This window comes from Malaclemys terrapin, chromosome 12 (genome assembly GCF_027887155.1).
Source record: "Malaclemys terrapin pileata isolate rMalTer1 chromosome 12, rMalTer1.hap1, whole genome shotgun sequence".
Lineage (NCBI taxonomy): Eukaryota > Metazoa > Chordata > Testudines > Emydidae > Malaclemys > Malaclemys terrapin.
The window spans coordinates 2,436,761-2,459,246 of NC_071516.1; the positions used below are offsets into that span (position 1 = coordinate 2,436,761).

The 22,486-nt window shown below is 56.4% G+C and overlaps 1 protein-coding gene across 1 annotated transcript; it reads left to right on the forward strand.

Moving 5' to 3' along the window:
* The first annotated feature begins 10,719 nt into the window (after positions 1-10,719).
* LOC128846593 (interferon regulatory factor 4-like) lies at positions 10,720-19,114 on the forward strand. Its single transcript, XM_054045800.1, has 8 exons — positions 10,720-11,194; positions 11,586-11,772; positions 12,536-12,639; positions 13,057-13,168; positions 15,183-15,302; positions 16,412-16,807; positions 17,531-17,649; positions 18,438-19,114. The coding sequence occupies exons 1-8, from the start codon at positions 11,021-11,023 to the stop codon at positions 18,576-18,578; spliced, it is 1,353 nt and encodes a 450-aa protein (XP_053901775.1). The 5' UTR covers positions 10,720-11,020; the 3' UTR covers positions 18,579-19,114.
* Positions 19,115-22,486: the final 3,372 nt, after the last annotated feature.

Below are 22,486 nucleotides of genomic sequence, written 5' to 3' on the forward strand. Positions count from 1 at the left end.
AGTCCTGGGTGACGAGAGCTTGGAGGCCCATGTGTGAAAGTGCAATTCTAAAATAGAGTGGAATAAAGAATTCATACAGCTGTGTCCCCGAGTGCAGACTGCCAAAGCAATTGGACACACCTGGCAAGCGCCCCAGGAACCTGGAAAGCAAAAGGACGTTGACTTTATCCCTGCCACACCGGAGTTAAATACCCAACAAACCTGCACTTTTGGGCACCGTATTCCTGCCTCTACATTACCCAATAAAATCAGACGACAGAACATCAGATTCCTGTGCACGGAGCTCTTTGGCAGGACACATGAATCTGATTGGATTCCTAGCCCGCAGGCTCTATCTTCCTACACGTCTGTGCAGCACCGGGCACACTGGTGCCTTCATCCTCCCTCGGCATTACAGCAGACGAATTGAATACCAGTCATCTTGAAGTGCTCTGATAAGTATGCTGGGTTTCTATGATTCAGTGCTAAGCATTTTCCTCCGGGCGATGCCATTGGCTGTGCCCACACTGTGAGCTACGAGCATGATTCCCCTGCTTGTGTTCATACGCTAGTGCTGGGCATTGCAGCCAGGAGAGCCCAGGGAGTGAGAGTGGAGGCGTGGCTGAGCAGTCCCTCTACACTGCTGTTTGTACTCACACTAGCTCCAGGAGCGTTAGTGCGAGCAGGGGAAATCACGCCCCATGCTCGTATTGCAGACATAGTCATAGTTCGACCGCCTGCGCTAGGCAGAGGCCCTGCGTTGCCCACACTGCCCCGTGTTCAGGAGCCCTGTTCTTATGCTAGGCAGAGGCTGGATAACAGCTCAGAGCCTGCCGGAGGCGGTGACATTCTGAAAACCAGACATGCCCCTGTCACCCAGCCCTCCCTTTGCTGGACAGTCCCCACCTACTGTGTTCAGGTCCCAGCGCACTGGGCCCGGCGTCTGCTCTTACGTGTCCCTTGGGTTGAGTAGGCTGCAGCCTCCATCTGTCCCCCCTTCACAGAAATGGGACCCGCAGCCCAGCTGCCCCTGGCCCTGTGCTGACTGCCCAGTCGCTTAAGCCCAAGGCTCTAGCCATGTAGGTACGCGGGGTTTACAGTTCACCTCTTTCGGGACATGCTCTTGTGAAAGCCGACAGCCACATGGGTTCCTAAAACAGCCCCTCGCCCCTCCTGCACACCACAGCTCCTCCGAGTCACTCTATCTCCCGCTGTGTGCGGAGAGTTTCCTTCTTCCATAGCAGGTCATGCAGCTAAGTGGGACCCCTCTGGGCCTCCGCCCTACCCACTAATCCAAGCGTCCCATGTCTCTGCGGGTTCCTCTGAGTTCCCCTTTTCAATTCCTCAGCCTTTGGGTTTTTTAATGGTTGTGGTTTCTTGGTTCCCTGGTTTCTTGGTTTCCCTTTTTGGGAAAATTCCATGGCCTCAAACTCCAGCCCCACAGACAGACATGGGCTGGTTTCTCCAACTTCAGCCATCCCACTGTTCTGAGGTGCTCCCACTGGACTGGGAGCAATCCAGGTGTAACGATAATGAGCCTCCATTGTCCCTGGACTGGGAGATAGTGTGGCACAACCCTGACACCACATGGAGGATTCCACTTGCATGGAGGCATCCGATGTTACAGCAATTTCATAGCCTCAACCAGAATTCATAACTTGGACACAGAGAGATTCCCTCTGCCTGTGGTGGTATGTTCCTCATGCCAGGGTGTCACGGAGTCCCCGGGCGATGCTCTAGAACTGCTCCCCACAAAGCCAGTCAGGACTTTGGGGAGCCTCCTCTCCCTTGGAGCAGACTTCAGGGCAAGAAGCTCACACGGCTTCACCTCCTGGGTCTGACCTTGGAGCATTCAGCATATGCCCCTCCGTGCGCTTCCCACAGCGAGTCCGCCCAGGTTGGGTCCTGGGGAAGCCAGAGGGTCCTGCACCCCCACTTCGCAGTCAGACGTGACTCTCAGCCAGACAGTAAAACAGAGGTTTATTAGATGACAGGAACATGGTCTAAAACAGAGCTTGTAGGTCCAGAGAACAGGACCCCTCAGTCGGGTCCATTCTAGGGCCCAGCGAGCCAGACACCCCCATCTGCCCTCACTCCTAGTCCCCAGCCAGCTCCAAACTGAAACCCCCTCCGGCCCCTCCTTTCTGGCCTTTGTCTCTTTCCCGGGCCAGGAGGTCACCTGAACTCTTTGTTCACCTTTAACTATCCCCTTGCAGGGGAGAAGGGCCCCAGCCATTTGTTGCTAGGAGACAGATGGTCAGCCATTTATGCACACTGGAGACTTAAGAAATGCATAGGGGAAACTGAGGCACCCAGACAGTATTCAGAGGAAACATTAAGAACAGTCCCACTTCATCACACAGGGTCCCACATTCTCTCCTCCCAGGCAAGCCACTGCGTGTTCCCCATTATTATTTATTTTCTTTCTGGCTGGAAGAGGAGTCACTCAGGTTGTCAACGTGTTAAATCCCATTGGGATGATGGGCAGAGCTGAAATGCATAAATTATAAGGCCCAAAGGGATCACTCTGATGATCTAGTCTGACCTTCTGTACAACATAGGCCATAGGACAGCCAGGATAGCCAGCCCCACATGTTCAAAAATCAGGATTCAGGCTCACCAAAAATCATGAGATTATGTAAAAATAACAGATGTGGGGATCATTTGCCTTCTGTTTTTGAGCCTGTAGGGTGCACTGGGGTCACATTTTGGAGCTTTCTCCACAGCCACGAGGGCTAGAAACGTACTTTTCCTTTAAGAATGAAGGCTGATGTCATCCCAGATCCACTTGACTCCCGGAGCTGGGGCTTTAAGGAAAACAATAATTATCATGAGACTCATGACAGAATCATGAGAGTTGGCAACACTGGACTTCCCTGAATTAATTTTGGTTTGAACTAGAGAATAACTAGAGATGGGGGGCATCGTGCTAGAAGGTGCGAATGGCTACCATCACCTAGTACTTTGCTCTACCGTCAATTAACAGACCTATTGGAAGCTGATGGGTGTGCTAACCTGATGCAAAGGGTGCAGCGTGTCCACCATTTCCTCTGGTGTTCCGATTGTTGCTAAAATCAATAGGGTTCTGCCCAGGAATGCCTAGAACTTACCCTGGAATTTTGGAATTGATCAGACGCAGTTGTCAGACGTTCTCATGTTACAGATGCAGAAATGCCGCTGAGATGAGTGTAGAACTTGCTTCACTTGGCCAGTTATAGCGTTTCAGGCGCTGATTTTCAGCCAGTGAAGACACAGAGGTACATATGCAGCTGCACACCTGGATCAGGTAGCTGCACACGTATAACTAAGCCGATGTATTTGCGTATGCAATTTCCTAGTTTGCATGCAAAAGTGTCAAACGCAGTTTCCAATTAGGCACACATTTTGGGCAGGCAGTATTCACCTAAACGATTAAAACCCAGCCCTTGCTGGCAAAGCAGAAATGTATTTATATTTGTGGCTGTGGTTTTGGGTATTTGAAGAGCAGCTGAGGGCAGGGTTAATTGTGGGTTAATATTTAACTCCATTTTTGCAACACTAGTTCATTAGCATACAAAGTATAAGGGTTATTAAGCAGCCTCACTTTCCTCCTGCAAATGCTGCCTAGGAACCCAGACCAGGGATAATCAGATCTCTCCTGTTCAGTATGTCACTGCCTCAGCTATTAGGAGAACACATGAAATCCCTGGCTGATAAGAACATGTACAGGATGAAACTCTCCCCAATTTATATGCGGCTGGATGACAAGTTAATGGGCTCAGATTATCCCCTGGCCTCTGGATTTGATCTCTGGAGGCTACTGGAATGGGGTGTTTAATGCCTTGGGGTCTTCACAGTACATTTCCCAGGAGAGGAGGGAGACATAAGTGCTTCTTCAGTGAAATAGACGTGATGAATTCACTGACTCCCTTTCGATGGAATGAAGTGGTCTGAATTGCCCTTGTCGAGGAGAGAACAGTGTGTCATGCCAGCTACCTGGGTAAAGTGTTACCATGCTGGAGTCAAAAGCCATCCTTGCCCACCGCCCATACACATCGCCGTCACCTCCCTCCTAGCTGTCCTGCCTAGTCTTCCTTTCTTGGAAATTGGCCGGGACGCTGGCTCCTGACCTGAGTGAAACTGAGATTTCTCTGCGTCAGAGAGACCGGTCCGATGGAATTCCCCTCCGTAGTGAGTGTGGTAAGAAGAGTGATTTCCTGTGCTGCTCGAGTTCCCCCACCCAACCGCCTCGAAACCAGTTCATGCAAGCGAAAGCTTCCCGGTGCGCCGGGTGACACAGAGTGAGAATGCAGGCAGAAATTAATGGTGAGGAGGCCCCTGCTTTGCCTGTGAATGTTTCTCCTCTGTGACAGTGGATTGATCCTAACCTGGAGTTTCACCCTCCAGCCCCCTGAAATGCACATCTGCCAACTCCCTCGGGGGCAGCGGTGTGGCAGCAGAGGTTCTGCAGGGCAAAACATTCAGGCTCCAAAGTGGTGCCTTTATTCTGTCACTGCCCACAGTTCAGTGCCTGTGTGCTAGATACATCACAGCATGAAGCCAAGGCCCCTGCCCCAGGCAGCTTGCAGTCGAGATACACAATGCACAGAGATGCCAGACCACGGAGGGAGGGATTCCACATTATTACTATTTGCTTTTCCTAGTGCCCCATTTTTGTGAATCTTAGGGGGTTGGACCCATCCCGGCCTGTGACACTTGCCGGGCAGTTGCCTCGTTGCCAGGCAAATCCTTCAGGAAAGCCTTTAGTCTCAGCTCTGCCCACAGGTATACCCATCCAAGCCCACTGGCGACGCAGAGCCCAATCTCATTGAAATCAATGGAAAGCTCCCCTGGCCTGGGGGAAGGGCGGGGGTACTGCTGGAGCTCAGTGAGATTGGGTGGATGTGCCGGATCAGGCCCATTGCATAAGGAGAGTGATCTCTCTGGCTCCACAGTGTCCCATGTGCAATACCCACCCTGCTGGAACAGAGCAGAAACACTCCAGCTTGCCAGACAGGTTGCAAGGGCTCCAGAAACGTATCCCGTGTGCCTGGGCATCTGTCCTAGGGCACGCCTGCCTTGTAGGGCTGCTGCAGGCATCCCCTGCCTTGGCTTTCCCCTCCCAGGTGGGGCCCTTCAGCCTTCCCCACGCAGGCTGGATTTGGTGCCAGGACTCAGCCCTTCAGCCGAGTCACTAAAACTTAGCTCCTTCCACGTAACAAGAGCCCAGCCCAACACCAAGTTCTTCCCCCTGCTAGCCAGCCTCCTGGGCTCCCGTGAAGTCTCTCTGTTCTGGGACAGAGCGCTGACTCCCAGGCTAAACTCGCTCCCTGCGGTTCATGCCCCACCCTGAGTTCTCTGCCCTTCTGTGAGGCCCAGGAGTTCAGCATGCTGCCACCTGACCCAGGACGAGTCTCGTTCCCTTAGGGGAGGCAGCTAATGATGGCCCAGGCAGGGCTGATTGAACAGTTCCCCGGGGAACTTAAAGATGTTCAAAGAGGCACTGAAGCCCACTGAAGTCCGGGGGTGGTGGGTGTCCCTTGCTGGTCCGTCTGCACAGTCCACTGCAGAGAGGCTCCTTGCCCCTTCTCCACCCTGCACAGGGTCAGGCCCAGTACTGCTCAGTTTGCTGACCCAGTTAAACAGCGTGGGGAGGCCCATTGCTCACCCAAGCACAATTAGCACCTGTAGCTAAGTACGGGGGCCCCGGAGAGCAGGCTGGTCAGGTCTCTGTAGCACCTCCAAAGCCAGATAAACAGAGCTTTGGCATCTACGGCCCCCGGGGACAGATGGGGGAACACAAGGGTGTCAGTCAGCCTGGGCGTGCCATGGCTTATTCATTTCAATGATTTCCATTGAAGTGAGCCGGTTGGGTTTCAGGAGCCCCACACCTACCCCCTCAGACTACTTTCTCTTACTCAGAACTGAAAAGCATCTAGCCAGGCCCGGGGCAGGCAGAGACGAGCGATGGCACCTCCCTGCTGGGCACCAACGGGATACAAACCTTTGGCCTCTCGCTTGCTGGTGATGACTAAAATGTGCCACTCTGAGGGCTGGAGCAGGGCTCCCTAGAGCAGCAGCCTCTGGCTCCCCGGTAAGGACAGAACAAACACCCCCAGGAAAACTACAGCCCCCAGCCCCCCGAGGCCAAGGCTCTCTGGGCCCTGAGTCAGAGCAGCGACCGCCCTGGCAGGCTCCATCCAGCCTTTCCAACAAACAGAACCTGTGATGGAGCCACTCACCTGCAGCCTCTCCGGGGAGAGTCCAGTCCTGGGGCGCACCAGATCTCCTGGCTTTGTTCCTGTCCAGTCCCCTTCCCCTCAGAGCAAGCTCTTCTCCCGCTTCCGTCCTGTTCCTGGTTAAACACCCACCAGCTGAAAGCTTTCTCACACCAAACGGTTCCAGGCCAGGCCCTGCTGGGAATTAACCCCTTGTTTCCCTGCTCCAGCATGGGGTCGGCGCACCCTGTCACTGGGCTGGGCCAAATGAGTCTGGTGGGGCTCTGACAAATTTCTGTGGGCCCAACTTAGGGATCTGGGGCAAAATTAGTACTTGGTCCTGCTAGTGAAGGCAGGAAGCTGGACTTGATGACCTTTTAAGGTCCCTTCCAGTTCTAGGAGATAGGATATCTCCATTAATTATTATTATATGTAAAATCAACAAAGGGCATTTTGGCTATATGTGCTATATGGGATGATTTAGCTGGGAATTGGTCCTGCTTTGAGCAGGGGGTTGGACTAGATGACCTCTTGAGGTCCCTTCCAACTCTGATATTCTATGATTCTAAGTGTCCACCTCACACAAACCAGCATCAGAACCAGCACTAAGTGGCCATGGTGCTGCTCAAGCACTGAATGGGCCAACGAGTCTTATCGAGAACGATGCGGGCTGTGAAGTGCCGGGGCAGACAGACATCCTTGGGCCAGGGTTGAGAGACACTGGCAGGGAGCAGGGGGGAGCTTGTCCTGCTCTGGCCCACACTCTCTCTGTTCTATGGATAAAGGATTTTTACCCCGGCTGCTAATCTGGCCCCTTTCGCCAGCATTCACCTCACTACAGAACAGAGCAGCCCTGGAGGGAGGGAAGACCTGGATGTGAGATGGAGAAGAGCAGAGATTTGTATGAAAGCTGTCGGACAGCATGTGCTCCATAGACACAAAGCACACAAACGCCCCTCTGAGCAGATCACCAAACAACAGACCACCTCGTGGTTAGAATGCAGAGGGCGGTGCATATTGGTGGCTACCCAGGAAAATGATTTGCAACCAATATCATTGCAGAGAGCTGGACCCCATGTTTATCACTCTCGTTGAAATCACCCGCGCCCCCAGCATGAGGGGGTTTTGCTGGCAAAAGCAGGGCAAGGAGAAAACCATGAAATTAAGACTAGACCTGGCCAAAATATTTTGCATTAAAAATTTTTGGTTGAAAAATCCCTTTTTTCCAAACATTTTTACCAAAATCACTTTCAAAATTGTTATTAACGTTCTTCATTTACAGGAAGCCTCAGTTTCTTACTAAAAACCAGGCTTTTGGTCACCATATTTTCTTTAAATGATTTTAATAAAAATGTGGATAAAAATATTGGTTAATTTTTTGGCCAAAAATGTGGCACGGAAGTTGACAAAACACAGAAAAGAGAGGCTGTTCTCTACCCTGCAAACCAGAGACAACTTAGAAATGTTTCACAACATTGTTTGCCATTTTGGGGCCAGGTTTAGTCAAGGCATGAACATATCCTTACCAGCAGGTCACTGCATTGATTCCCAGCAGCTTTGTTTTCACTGCAAAGAGAGGTGTGTTTGTATATCCAGAGAGCTAACTTGGAATAGTTCTCTCACGGTAAAACCCTAGAGGAGACAAGACTGAAGGTTTGTCTCCACTGCAAAAAAAAAAAAAAAAAAAAAGGTGTGTTTTTAACTTATCATAGAATCTCAGGGTTGGAAGGGACCTCAGGAGGCCATCTAGTCCAACCCCCTCCTCAAAGCAGGACCAATCCCCAGACAGATTTTTGCCCCAGATCCCTAACTGGCCCCCTCAAGGATTGAACTCACAACCCTGGGTTTAGCAGGCCAATGCTCAAACCACTGCGCTGTCCCTCCCGCTGTGGGTCAGTGAACTCAGGTTAAAGCAGTGGTGAAGAAGACATAGCAGCAAATCAGCTTTAAAGTGGGGTTAGCCATTTGCAGTCTCCCCTGCAGGCTTCCCCCTGAGCTGCTAACCTGAGTTAAGAGGTGAGTTGCCGTGTCTTCACTGCTACTTTAGCCCAGGTTAGCTCACTCACTAGCTAACCCATGTTCAGAAGACACCTTTCCTTGCAGTGAAGACACACTCAAGGGTAGTTTCAACCTCAGGGCAGCTAGCTGAGATTAATCCCAGGTGGGGGCGTAGGCTTGACGTTGACTAGTTGTGACATTTTTGGAGGTTGCCCCAGGTGTCCATGGCAAATTACTACCACCTGCTTACAGTGGGACAGAGCCCTGTCCGTGCCCACCAGGGCAAACTCCCCCCGGCCACTGGCTACTGGAGACACAGGCGCTCTGCTCTGGGCTCCGGTTAGTTCGTTACACTTTATTACACTTGATTGCTCAGTCCCTTATTGTGGACCCCCGCTGGGCACACCCAGCCATGGAAGCAGCGCTCCCCACTTCACTGGTTTCACCTGCGTTCAACACTCTCCTTAGGGCAAACTCTTAGACAGGCTAAGTTTATTTAACAGAGCTTGCAATAGAGATTCGACTGAAAGCCAGGATAAGGACTTGGAAACATGAGGTTACGGGATAAGAACAACATAACCTGCAATCTGTAGCCATTACTTCATAACAAGTTACCTTCCTGTCTGACAAGGTATTTCTCACCCATTGGTTATTTCTCGCAGCCTCTGTTCTAGTTCCAAAAGCTAGGAACCAACTTTCATGAGACAGCACCTGCTGGTAGAGTCACTCCTCTGTAACTGAGACCACTTGGGCCATTTCCTGTGCTCTTACACAATCACAGGCTATTGTCTCTTAGCCCGGGTAGCCCCCTCCTGCGAGAACTCTCCTGGGGTTCATTTGTCTTCGTACTGTAATTCCTCCAGCCTGCATCTTGCTGAGACAGTAAATACAGGCTGTCTTCATGGGTGCTCCCTGTTCCCACGTTGATTGGGTCAGCTCTCAGCCTCCCACTCGTCAGGTGTTAGGTTGCATTCCCAGAGGATTTGGAACATAATATTCTACGTGTTATGTGGCTCTTAAACTGTTCCCCGTGCAAACCTCTTGCAATGCCCAGGACTTAGCTTTCAGCAGAGACCCCACATGACCGTCCTTGGGTGAAATATTTAGAAGATGGCTGGACATGGGGCGATAAACCCACCTGGGCACGGCTGGGTCACACTAGCTATAGCGAGCTAAAAATGACAGGGCTTTCTTGCTGTGCAATGCTCTGCTGCTGGCAGTGAAGACAGCCAATGCCATACGCTGGCCCGGCCCAGCACTGGTCTTCTTCCAGCTCCTGGACATATTTCCATTACAACACTTTAGTGACGGGCAAACAGGCCTGACCTTTGGAGGCTGTCCATGCCCATGGCTCAGCGGGAGGTTCCTTCCATTATTATCCAGTTACTAGCTGGAAATGGCTCAATGATTCATTTCAGCGAGTTACCAGCGATAGCCCCAAATGAACCCATCTCTCGGTAACTTGCTTGACAGTGACAAGGTCACCTTTTTATTTCTAGATTTTGCTCCATTGTTTCCCATTATAAAACCCCAGTTACAGCCTTAGGCTGGGGGGGAGCAAGACAACCTCAAAGAGTGGGAGGTGGGATAGCTCAGTGGTTTGCTCTCTAGCCTGCTAAATCCAAGGATAGGAGTTCAAACCTTGAGAGGCCATTTACGGAACTGGTGTAAAAACCTGCCTGGGGATTAGTCCTGCTTTGAGCAGGGGGTGGGACTAGATGACCTCCTGACATCCCTTCCAACCCCGATATTCTATGACAGGGCTTGCCAGCACTGCGCTGTGACTGACACAGGGCCAAAACCAGCTGCATTTTCCTTATTGCATCGAAAATGAAAAAGTGGATTGTTCACTGGAGAAGACCCGTAATAACCCAGCAGCTTTGGCTTCCAGACACCGCAAGGAGCTGTGGGAAATACAGGGAAGCCTGGACCCAGGCAACAACCAGGTCTGGGTCCAGGTTTCCATATGGTTGCCAGGCAATGTCCTCCCACCTGTTCTTAAAGACCCACCGCTAGCAGGCAACCAATTTTTGGCAGCCCCTGGAGAGATTGCTACATTGGCAGGCTCTACTCCAGCTAGTGGACAGGGTTAGAACAGGCTGTGACCTTCTCTGCACAGACAGCGCCGTTCTACCCATGCTCCCAACCCCCCTGAGCTCTACAGCACTGCAGGAAGCAGTCACTGAGCCCTGCTCTGCCTCGGTGCCTACCATCCACACAGGCAGGCACCAAGCTAACATCGTGGGGCACTATAACCTAGGCCCTGACCCAGGGGTCACCATCTGGCTAGTCCCAGCCCCATGCCACCTGGGGGAGAACAATCCCCACTCCAGTCCCCTGGAGAATGGGGGGTCCCTGTTCCATGGTCCCGGGAAAGTGGGGTGCTCCTTGACCCATGTTACTTGGGGATAGGGGGGTCCAGCTCCTTATCCCGGGTCCTCAGGTTCCAGCCCTTTAGTTCTTCCACAAAACTGAAAGCAGCGGCGGCAGGAAAGAGAAAGTGAAATCGCCCTTACGCTCCTCTTTCGCTTTCGTCCCGCCTGCTCCAGCACCTTCTCCGGGGACACAGACTGTGCCTGCCCCCCGTGGGCGCTTCACCCCGCGCCCGCCTGGCTCCGCTCCTCGGCCCGCTCCCGGGGATCGGCCAGCGCGCAGGGCAGGGCCTGGGGGAGCCGGCCGAAGCCGGGTGATCGCGGGGAGAGCCGGGCTCGGAGCTGAAGTTTCCAGGCCTGGCGCTTTGGGGTCCCGCGGAGTGGAGAGCCCAGTGCGCGGCGCACCGGCGGGGAGAGTCGCAGGGCGCCGGGTTGGGAAGGCTGGGAAGGGTCCGGCTGGCGAGGGCAGCGCACATGGCGGAGACCGGGAGCCACATGCGGCTCAAGGAATGGCTCATCGCCCAGATCGACAGCGGCAGGTACCCGGGGCTGCGCTGGGAGAACCGCGAGAAAACCATCTTCCGCATCCCCTGGAAACACGCCGCCAAGCAGGACTATCGGCAGCAGCAGGACGCGGCGCTCTTCAAGGTACCGGGCGGGCACGTGGGGCGGCGGGCAGGAGCCGGGCGGAGCCGGTCCCCGGGGAAAGAGCTCGGAGCCTGCAGGCAGCCCCGGGGCGCGGGACAAATCGCAGCGTGCCACTTCTGCGCCCCGCGCCTGCTCCCAGCCCCCCTTCCAGCTCCAGCACCTCCCTTCTCTGCCTCTCCCATGGCCCCCCGCCCCGGCCCTCTGCCACCTCCCCACCAGTCTCCTGCCACCCACCCGCAGCCCCTCACACTGGGGCTGGTGCCCTTCTCGCCAGGGCTGTTCCTGGCAGCTGGGACCTGCCTGGTTCTTCAAGAGGCTCGGTGGGGTGGCACCTCCTGTGGCTGCGGGGCGAAGTGCTGGGCTGCCTTTGCCCGTTTCCTTGCCGTTGCAGGCCTGGGCTGTCTACAAAGGGAAATACCAGGAAGGAACAAAGGCAGACCCCTCCACCTGGAAAACCCGTCTCCGGTGCGCCTTGAACAAAAGCACCGATTTCCAGGAGGTCCCCGAAAGAAGCCAGCTGGACATCTCCGAGCCGTACAAAGTGTACCAGATCCTGTCGGATGGAGCCAGAGACCCCGGTATGGCGTCCGCGGGACCTCGGGAGGGAGGTGGCCTCTTCCAACTTGAGATGGAGCCACAGTTCCTTGTTCCTTTACGGGAAGCATTTCCCACCCCTCCTATTTCACAAACAGGGCCCAATCCAGAGTCACTTTTCCCTACGCTGGTCCCTTCCCAATCACCCCCCTCTGCCGGGATCCAGTCTGCGCTGGGTAAATTTGTTCGTTTGCAGAGCGCACCCAGGTCTGGGCCTGAGGGAGGGGAACAGTTAAATGCCAAATGGGACATTCTTATCCCCAGCGCCACACGGGAGCTAGGCAGGGCAGTGCCCGTGCTGGCACATTGCCATGTTCAGAAGGAAATAAGCACCAGCAGCAAACCCTCCCTACCACCGGGGTGGGGCATTGGCAGAGGAAACGTGTCCTGATTCTACAGCATGGCTCTTCCAGCCGCTCAGCGTCCCCTGGAGCCGGCTTTGGGAAGATGGAGCGTGTCCAGGTTACGAGGAGCATACCCAGAGCTCAGCAATGCTAAGCACTTAGCAGGCAGAATACGTTCACATTGCAGGAAACGTCGTCCCGCAGCTGTTCGGGGTTCATTCGAGGTTGCTGGGAGCTAGGGAAGTGCTGGGTTTGATTTCCTTATGCAACGGTGGAGCCACACTTTTCAGTGGAAGGAAGAGCATGAAGTCATTCTTCTGCGCCGAGATCCCAGGGAGCAGGAGTATTCTCACAGCAGCTCTTTGCTCTCAGGCGAGTAACAGATGTTATGTTATCTCTGCAGAGAAGGAAGGCAGCCTGGCGTCCCCTCCCCCTGAAGAACAGCAGGCGAGCCAGCCCCCAGCCCCTGGGGACCCAGAGAGGGGAGTTACCTGCGGGCCAGACAAGGTATGAGTGGGCTGAGGTTATCATCTGCACTGACTTTTCTCTTGTCCAGTTCTCTTTCCTCCTTTTGTCTGCCCCACAGAGAACATGGGTTCCAGGTTTGATAACAAGTCTTGGTATTTTACGGGTGTCCCACGCAGGTCTCTGGCTACATTCATTTCATGATACTTTGTACCCGTCTAGTGCCCTTTATCCAAGGATCTCAAAGAGCTTTACAAACATCTAGCTGAGAGCCTTGCAGCCCTGCTTTGAGGTAGGCAAGGACTGTCCTCATTTTACACATGGGAAACTGAGGCACGGACAGCAGGGAAGTGATTTGTCCAGAGAGCCTGGAATAGAACTCAGGTCACCTGGTTCCCAGGTCTTTGCTTGACACCTCCCTTCGTCCTGTTCTCATGGGCTCTGTTCTCTTCCTCCCAGGCTAGCGTGTCCTCGGGTTTGGAAGAGGATGGGAAGAAGGATCTGATGGAGACCTCCCAGACTTCTCCAGTCCCTCTGGTCTCCCACTTACCAAGTCATCCGGCAGACTGGGGTAAGGAAGGGGACTTATCCATTCCCAGCCTCTCATCTCCTTACCAGTACCCACGAGAGCAGTTGCTAAAGATGTTATTTTTGATTTTTTTAAGATGAGTTTCACTCATTTCTTATTCACCCCCCTCACTGCTTCTCACCAGGGATGGTCCCGAGCCTTAAAGTCTGGGTCCAAACTCCCCCAGAGTCTGGGCTGGCTTCTGATACCCTCTAGTTCCCCGATGATTACAGGAATCCCCTACTCTTTTTCAGAGTTCCCTTTAATTGAGTGAGTTCTGTCACTATGAGACATGGGCACAGACCAGAACCAGCGATCCAAATACCCCTGCCCTTTGGATCCGGATCTGAAACCATGGTAGCTCTGCCCATCTCTGGTAACTATATTCCAGCCAGGATGCTAGCTACACTAACAGATGATGCCCCAACTCAGAGCTAAATTAGTTCACTTTACTCAGTGCTTCTTGTCCGCAGCCTGCGAAAGAAACATACCCTCCGTCGGTCCCTGCACGGACTCGGGTTTTAGTTACACAGTGGTTCTCAACCTTTCCAGACTCCTGGAGCCCTTTCCGGGGGCTGATTTGTCTTGCGTACCCCCAAATTTCACCTTGTTTAAAAACTACTTCCTTACCAGATCAGACATAAAATACAAAAGGGTCACAGCGCACTAGTACTGAAAAAGTGCTGACTTTCTCCCTGTGACCATATCATTATAAAATCAATCAGTCAATTGGACTATAAATACGGTACTTACATTTGCCTGTTTTTCACTTGTGAGCCTTGTCTGAAGCCCAAGCCCCACCACCTGGGGCTGAAGCATGCAATTTAGCTGCACGGGCCTCCCCCCACGCTGTGAGGCCCCAAGCAATTGCTCTGCTTGGTACCTCCTAATGCCGGCCCCTGGGTGAGAACCACTGAGTTACAGCCCACGCTGGGTAGCGCTTTGCCAAAGCCCCGGCCCAGGGCTACGGTGCACAATGTCGGCGGTGTGTGCAGGGCACAGCTCATTGACATACGCTGCCTAGGACACGGCTGCTCTGCAGTGAAGAACTGCGGAGTTACCATAAATTAGGTAGCGTGTTGGTTGGAACCTGGGAACCTGCTTTTGATCATTTTACTTCCAGGGGCTTTTAAGAGTTTCCTGAGCAGCGAGCAAAGGGCTGTCAGCCTGGCTGGGTTTCTGGCTCCCACCTCAGAGCAGCTGTGGGCGTGTGTCTAATGAGTAGAGCTCAAGAACACAGGCAGGACGCCTGGGTTCTGTTCCCAGCTCTGCCACTAACTGACTCTTTGACGTTGGCCAAGTTACTTAGTCACCTCTTGGTGCCTCATTCCACTCCTCCGTATAACGAGTGCAACAGGGCTTCGCGCCAGGGTACTCAGGGCCCTGATCTGGCCCTGTTTGGCAAGTGCTTTGAGCTGCGCGGATGAAGGGCACAATATTTTCTGTTGTTAGTCTGTGTCAGCTGCCTATGGGAGCCATATAATGAACCTGTTGGCTGCTGTCCGACAGGTCAGGTGCATGCAGACAGAGCAGCTCCATGCTCTGTGGAACATACATGGCTGAGGAAAGGATAGCAGGGGTGGGAGAGGAAGAACAGGGAGAGAGTTACAGGCGAGGGCGTTTGTTGCCCAGGTGCCTAATAGACAGAACATCTAAACTCCAGGCACAAACCCGGCTCGCCCTCTCCCCGCCAGACACACTTTGTTCTGTGGGGCTGCACGGGTGGGAGAGAGAAGAGATTTGCCACGAATCTGCGGGAACATGGGCCATTCTGAGCACTGCTCTGTTGCTTCCCAGATGGCTGTTCCTGCAGGGCATACCGACTGCCAGAGAGGCGCTCACCAGCTCACGGGCTCTCTGCCCCCGCCTTGGGAAAAGCCTGGGCACCCAATAACAAGTGCTGTGCTCAGGAGAAACTCCCCCTCTCTCCCGAGGCAAAGAGGGCACTAGACTGACTGCCCAGGACTGTTTCTGAGAGTGGATAACGTTGCATGCTTGGTTTCTGTTTTGTTCCTAGGGTATCAGGTGAAAGGGGTTTTCTGTGGCTGGAGCCCAACACACGCTCGCTTTCTGCAGAGCCCGCAGCCGGGTGATCCCAGCTCCAATCACGTCCCCACTGCAGACATCAACAACTCAGGTAAAGGAATGGAAGGGGGCCAGTCCGGGATCTCCCCCTCTGCTGCACAGGGGACGGAGGCAGAGGGAGAGACCCTGTCCCTATTGAAATCATTGACTTCAGTGAGGCCAGAATTTCACCCACCACTGGGATTCCGGGGTTCGGGGTCTCCAGACCGTCGGGAACTGAAGTGCCCTCCTGCAGTTTGGGTGCTAAGGTTCTGCTGGGCTCTGCCAGTGGGATCCCAGTCCTGGCTGGAGAGACGCACATGCACCTATGAGGGCCCCAGCATGGCTATGGGATCAAGGGGTGACCCCTGGCTTTCTGTCCCTTCCGAGTGTTTTCAGGGGTTTGCCCTTCATTTCCCCTTCCCCCAACACAAACACCGAGCTGCAAGTGAGCAGCAGCTCGCAACCCTGGGGCTGCTCTAACTGACCGGATGGAATCGGGAAGGGGTGTAAATCCCGCTCTGCCCGGCTTTGCCTTCGTGTGGGGGCGGGTGTTCCGATGCAGGGCACGCTGGGCCCGGCTGGGTTTCCTGCCAAGGGACTTGCCCCTCACAGCACCAGGTGCTCGCCGTTCCAGCGAACGGTTCTAAGCTCCCAGGCCTGGCGCACATCTCGGAGCGGCTGGCCCCAGCTCCGACATCCCTCCTCCCCTCCACAACGCCTCCTGGCCTAACTCTAGGCAGCCGGCCGGCAGGTCCCCCGCTGCATCCTCCACTGCTACAAGCTCCCCTCAGGAGCCACACCCAGCTCGGCTGGGGGCCGGGCCCCGGCCTGCACTGTGGTTCGAGGCAACACTAAGCGCATGGCCCCGGCTCCTGGTACCACAGCACTGTGCCCGCTCCCCTCCGGCGGGCTGAGGCGGCATGGAACAGGGGGTGTTACCTGGCGCTCTAGAGCCCTGCAGCACTGGGCTGCCTTCCAGCGTGTCCGTTCCTCCAGGTGGTTCCCTGGGATTGCTGGTGGCTCTGTCTGAGCCGGGGAGCTGGGCCCAGGGCCGTCAGTGGCCGAAGGGCCCATTCAGTGCCCTGACAGCGTCAGTGACCCACCGGCCCCCAACTTTCATCCGTTGTCCCTGGGAGCTTCCCCACTTCCTGACCCCTCTTCCCTCCCCTGCCCCCCCAGATTGCTGGCTGCACGTCCGCCTCTACTACCGCGACGTGCTGGTGAAGGAGTTCACCACCCGCACCGCCGAGGGCTGCCGCATCACCTACCGCCTGGTGCCGGCTGACAACGAGCGACTCTACGGCCCGTCCTCCATGGAGCAGATCCAGTTCCCCTCCCCCCGCCTGCTGACCGGCGACAGCAGGATGGCGGGCGTGACGGGCGTCTTGGAACGGCTTCTTCCCCACCTGGACCGGGGCGTCCTCTTGTGGGTGGCCCCTGAAGGCGTCTTCATGAAGCGTCAGTGCCAAGGCAGGGTGTACTGGAACGGGCCCATGGCGCCTCACAACGACCGGCCCAACAAGCTGGAGAGAGAGAAAACCTACAAGCTCCTGGACACCCAGCAGTTCCTGCAGGGTACGTGCCCGTTCAGTGTGCCCAGGGGCAGCTCCAGGGCAGTGACATGCTCGGGGGGGCTGGGAGACCTGGGCAAAGGGCACGGGGAGGAGAGGAGCATACAGCCCATCTCGTCCTGCCCTACCCACTGGGCCCTTGCTCTTTGCCTCAGTGACCAGGGCCTGGGAGGCCTTGTGCTTTCGTACGTTACAGAATAGGGAAGAATATGGGACTGGACTGGCTAGAATGTCTGTGCCCTGCTAGCCTGTGCTGGGTTGAATCAGAGCCGCTCAGCTGTGTGTTATATGCCCTGTACTGCCAGCAGCGATTCTCCTTGGGCTCCAGTGCTAAGAGCCTGTGTTTTAGGAGTAGGAGTTAGTTTTGGGACGGGATGAACCAGTACGACCCACGGGTTTCTTCTCGCTGAGACCCGCATTTGGGAGCTGTAAGGAGCCCGCTGGCTCTATTGCCCAGGGAGAGGACTAGCATGAATCCCAGCCCGGCTGCTACCTCCCTCCTTCCCTCTAAGAGATCCATGCCTTCCCCATGAGGCCTGTGCGTGGCCCAGTGAAATCTCCATGCCCTAAGATCCCAGTGACCCTGCAGGGTCCTCCCCCGGTGCAGACCCTTTGGACTGTCGTGTCTCCATCAGCCCCCGGGGCAGGGTCTGTCCAGCTCCTGGCTGTGTGTGTCAGCCTCTCGAGAGCGCTCCAAGTGACATCTGGAAATGCTTGTGGGTTTCAGAACTACGGAGCTACCTGAGTCGTGGGGAGCCCACGCCCCAGTATCAGATCCGCCTGTGCTTCGGAGAGGAGTATCCCCCCTCCCCAAGCCAGAACTTTCAGAAGCTCATCATGGCCCACGTGAGTATCTGGGGCAGGCAGAGGGAGCTAGGCCGGACTTGGCCAGCTGTTTGGCCGGGGTCTGTCACGTGGCCCCCGTGAACTCCGGGGTGGGGTACAAGCGCTGACTTCTGCTTTCTCCTGCTCCGCCCTGAGGCCCCGCCCTTGCTCCGCCTCTTCCTACCCTTGCTCCGCCCCTCCCAGGTCTCCACCCCGCCCACCCACCACTAGCTCCTCTCCACCCCTGCCCCGGGCACTGCCTGCCCACCACTCACTGATCAGCGACCAGCCCTGGGGCCACTGTGGCTGGTGGGTGCTGAACACCCCCTATTTTTTTCTGTGGTACTTGAGCCCCGGAGCACTCACCGGGTCGGCGCCTCTGTGGGGGAGGAACATGGGCTGCCAGTTCTCCTCTCCTTCGGGCTCCCTCTCCCTTTCCCTCTCGTCAAGTCTTTACTAACCAAGTCTCCGCGGCTGTCTCCATCGCCCTGAGCTGCGGGTTGTAACTCGTGCTCCCGAGCCCTGGCGCAAAGCAGGGCACAGCAGCGGGCGCCCGGCAGCTCTGACACATGCTGCTGGAGGGCACGTTGGCTGGCCGGAGAGGAAGCCTGAGGTTTCGTAGATCCCAGCCCACTCTGGGCTGGGCACGCAGGAGTGCAGCTTGCCAGGTCGGCGCGTGCTGTAAAGAGGCAGCCAGTGAGTGCCGGGGAGCGAGGGAGGTGACCGGGGTGAGCGGTAAGGCAGAGCATGGCCCTGCCCACACACAGTCTGTCTGCCTGCAATGACCCGGCCGCTCTCTTGCATTGCAGGTTGAGCCAGTGTTTGCGCGAGAACTCTTCCTTCATGCCCAGCGCATGGGGCCGCTGTCACAGCGCGACTCCTCACAGCCGTATGCCACTGATGCTTCCAGCCACATCACCCAGATCCTGAAGCAGTTGTGCCAGCCCTGAGCTCCCAGTAGAGGAAGACGGGGCCAGCAAGGTGCCTCGACCCCACTCACAGTCGAGCTTGTGTAGCATGGAAAAGAGCGTGCCCACCCCGCACACACCCCATTAGCCCTGTCTCCAATGGAGGCCCTATGACCCGGGAGTAGCCTTGCATCACACAGCATGGAGGGACCCAGCCAGCCGCTGCACATAAGGACTAGAGCCTGGATTGCTCTGTGGGGTAGCCCTGGAATCAGCCCTGTCGATCTAGTTGCATTAGCCCCTCTCTGGGGGCAGCATGCTCTTTACCCGGAGCTCAGGCATGGGGACTAATCCGGGGCAGGATAGCTGTGACGTGGCGCTACTGGAGTACGACCTGGGCTCTGCGACGTGGCGGGTTACGTTGATACAGAAGAAGTGTTGATTTTTGTACCCTGGCCGTTGTGATTTTATTTCTCCGGCTGCAGCAGGGTGATGGTTAGTTCCGTGGCCCCGGGAACCTGCCCGTCCGTAACGGCTGTGAGTAAAAACCCTGGTTCAGGAGCACAGAGCTCAGGGCAGGGCGGTGGGTTCAGGGCAGCTGATGAAAATAAAGTAAAACAGAGACAGTAAAAGTTACGTCCATTCCCCCAGCCTGGGCTGGGGAGCGATAGCTCCAAACTTTGCCATCTGAATCCAGTGCCCAGCAGCCCCACAGGGCAGGTGCATTCAGCCCAGAGCAGCTGCCCTGGAATTCCCTGCGAGGGCGCTGCTTGCTCTGGAGAGTGGCTTTGCGGCCCGCAGGTGCCATCTAGCAGAGAGCAGGCAGGAGCGGCGTTAGCTCCGCATCTGAGGAGAGGTTAAAGCGAGGGCTCATTCCCCAGGCCTGGCTCTCCCAGCTGGGAGATGAGTGCGCTACCTTGGCCTGCCTCCCAGGCTCCCGGGATCAATGCTGGGGTGGCCTAGGGCTCCTCTCCTCCACCTGGGACATGGCCTGAAGAAACTTTCTGAGGTGCCCGGTGCCCAGTTGGGTGCTTCAGTGCCCAGCTCCTGGGATGGCCCCATCCTCTGTGGTGAGAGGCTGGCATGGGCTCATGGATTGGGCCTGGGAGCCGTGAATTCCTGATGTCTAACCCCAGCCCTGGCGGTGACTGTGTGCCACGTCCTGGCTCGGTGCCTCAGTTTCCCCCTCTGTAACAAGGGGCTATTACTGCCTCCCTGATCAGTGGCTGATTGGACGCCCTTTGCAGAGTGCTTTGAAAACGGGTGCAAGATCGTTACTGGCTGAGCCTGCTGCAGGGACTCCTCCCCCAGGCATGTCAGAGCCCCTGCTGCAAGCCCAAGGGCAGCGCCAGAGGAACCAGTTCCCCCCCCTCCCCCCGTGTATTTCAGCTTTGCTCTTGGCTTGGCCAAGAGGGGCACAGAGCGAGGACTAGACGGGAGGGGGCTGTTTGCTGGCTCCAGCCTGAGCACAGCATAGGCAGCACGCTTGGCTTCGCCTCAGCAGACCCCTGTTGGCTTGCAGCAGCCAGCATGTGAATTTGAGAGCAGAGGTTCGCAAAGAAGGGTCCACACCCCTCCCTCACATGGCCTTGGGGAGACTTTCTGGGGAGGGGGCGGGCGGTGGGGGTGAGGAGCAGCTCGCAGGGGAGCACCCCTTCCACCTCCTGCCTGAGAGCCCCCTCCTGTTTTCATCAGCTTCAACCCTGGGGAAGCTCTGTGGGCCCCTGGCTCTGCCCTGGCGCGCTCGTGTCCTTTCCCAGGGGAGCGAAGGCACTTTGGCCCCCGGCCCTGCCGTACAACTCGGCTTTCTGGGCTCGTTGCATTCCAGGCCAAGTCTCAACACGCTGCCTCCTCCCTGTCCTGCACGCCTGGCCTCCCTCTCCATCCTGACTCCCGCCCGCCTTCCCTTCAGCTCACCCGGCCACGCGTCACCTGCGGTCCCACGCACGGGGCCTCCACACGCCCCGCCTCCAACCTCTCCGTCCGGCTGCCTGCTTGTTCTCCAGCCTACCCACAAGGCACTGCACTCGGTCCCTGGGCACCAGCCGCACAGCGGTGGGGTTAGCTGGGCACCGGACGGGACCTGGCCCAACAGCAGGGAAATGCTGGAAAAGTCAGGAGTCCGTGTCCGCAAGAGCTAGCCCTGAGAGTCACTCCCTGGGAGAGGCTGTCACTGACGCCCTCCACGGGATGCTCAGAGGTGGACACAGCTGTGCTTGCAGGGCTGAGGGTGGGAGGCCCCAGATGCTACCCGACGAGTAGAGCCTCATGGGGAGCACAGCGAGGAGACCCTGTGGAGAGTAAATCAGGGAAAACGAGACGCATAAACCTCAGGAAATGGCTGGGTGAGCAACAGAGAGAGAAAACCCCACTGCCCCAGGGTGCCCAGTGCCAGCCGGGAATCCCTGCTGTGAAATCACCAGCGCTCCCTGCAGAGGGGTCTCTGGGCAGTGGGCATGCTCCCCCGAAGGGCTCTAAAGCCAGGGCACAGGCTATAGGACGCGAGAACCAAACTGCCCTGGGAACAGGACCTGGCACAGAGCGAGGCAGGGACAGGCTGCAGAGAGCAGCCACTCGGGCTAGTGAGCCTGGCCTCAGAAACAGGGACCGGGAGGTAGCGTGGCCTAGTGGCTGGAGCACAACTGAGTCCCAGTCTAGGGTCGAGTCCTGGCTCTGCCACTGGCCTGCTGGGTTCCCTTGGGCAAATCACTGCACTGCCCAGTGCCTCAGTTTCCCCACTCCATCGCTAAAATGGGGATCATGATACTTCAGTAGTAATCCTTTGTAAAGTCTACCTAGGGGAGCGCTCAGTGTTGCTGTTATTAACAGCCCAAGTCTCCGCTAGAGGGAGCCAGGAGCCTAGAGAAGTTTATTCTGCCAGGACAAACTAGCTCCTTCCCCAGGGTGCCAGCGACCCCAGGAGCCCTGTGCATGGTGACATGCTGCCTCCCCGTCCCCTGCAGCCTCCCCCTGTCCTGCCTTGCCCTGCCCTGCCTTGCCTCTCGGGTGCCACCTCCCAGGCACAGAAAACCAGGCCACTGGCCATGCCCCCTCACACCCAACCTGACCTTAAAAAGCCTGACCCCACTGCCCACAAGCCCCCTCACCTCACCCCCACTGGAAGCCCCACCCCTGGCCACTGGACCCGGGTGTGCCCCCCGCTGCAATGCATGTGGCCAGCTGCCAAGTTACCCCTGGCATGCCACGTCCCCCGACTGGCACATGGGCACAGAAAAACCGGCCAGGCTGGTCAAAAACCAGCCAGGTGACTGCCAGCTCTGCACCCCCTTCCTCCTCCCCTTGGGGATCCCCTAAAAAGCCCAAAGTCTCCCCACACCATTCTCTTCCCTCCCCCAGTCTCCCTTGCCGGGGCGGGGCAGGCAGGGGGTACTGAACATTAAACATTTGATAACAAAGCCGGTGCACAGAGCTGGGGAGAGCAATGGTGGGCAGATCTCCAGGAGATCTGAGATCCCCAGAAAAGATGGGGTGAGGGGAGGGAAAGAGCCCTAAGAGCCCTCGAAAGAGGGAGCGTGAGTGAGGATCAGAGCCCGGGATGCCCTGAGAGAACGCGGGCACAAAACCCAGGCTGCCTCGCCCCAGGGCTCCCCCGAGGACAGAGCCTGGCACTGAGCTCCCACCTCCCTCCCTCCCTGTCCCTTCCACCCCCCTTGCTTCCCACCCACTCTGTCTGGGAACAGCAATGCTGCGTGCCCTGGATCGACCAGCAGCCTGGTTGTGTTTCCTCCCCAGCCGCCTGGCTCAGGAACCTCTGAGAATGAACAGGAGATGGATTATCAGCTCCCGCTGCCCCTCGCTCCGCCCTAGGCGGCCCCCACAACGCTCTGGGCAAGAGGAGGGACTTTCCGCCCCCTTTCGCCTTTTTCAGAGGCGGGAGGCTGGGCTGCGGCAGAGTTTTAACCGAGTTGGAACAAGGTTTCCACAGGAGT

Excerpts from the sequence above, each read along its gene's own strand:
- LOC128846593 (XM_054045800.1), top strand. The coding sequence starts at position 11,021 with ATGGCGGAGACCGGGAGCCACATGCGGCTCAAGGAATGGCTCATCGCC. Across the intron at positions 11,773-12,535 it reads GGATGGAGCCAGAGACCCCG|AGAAGGAAGGCAGCCTGGCG; the intron begins GTATGGCGTCCG and ends TTATCTCTGCAG. Across the intron at positions 15,303-16,411 it reads TGCAGACATCAACAACTCAG|ATTGCTGGCTGCACGTCCGC; the intron begins GTAAAGGAATGG and ends CTGCCCCCCCAG.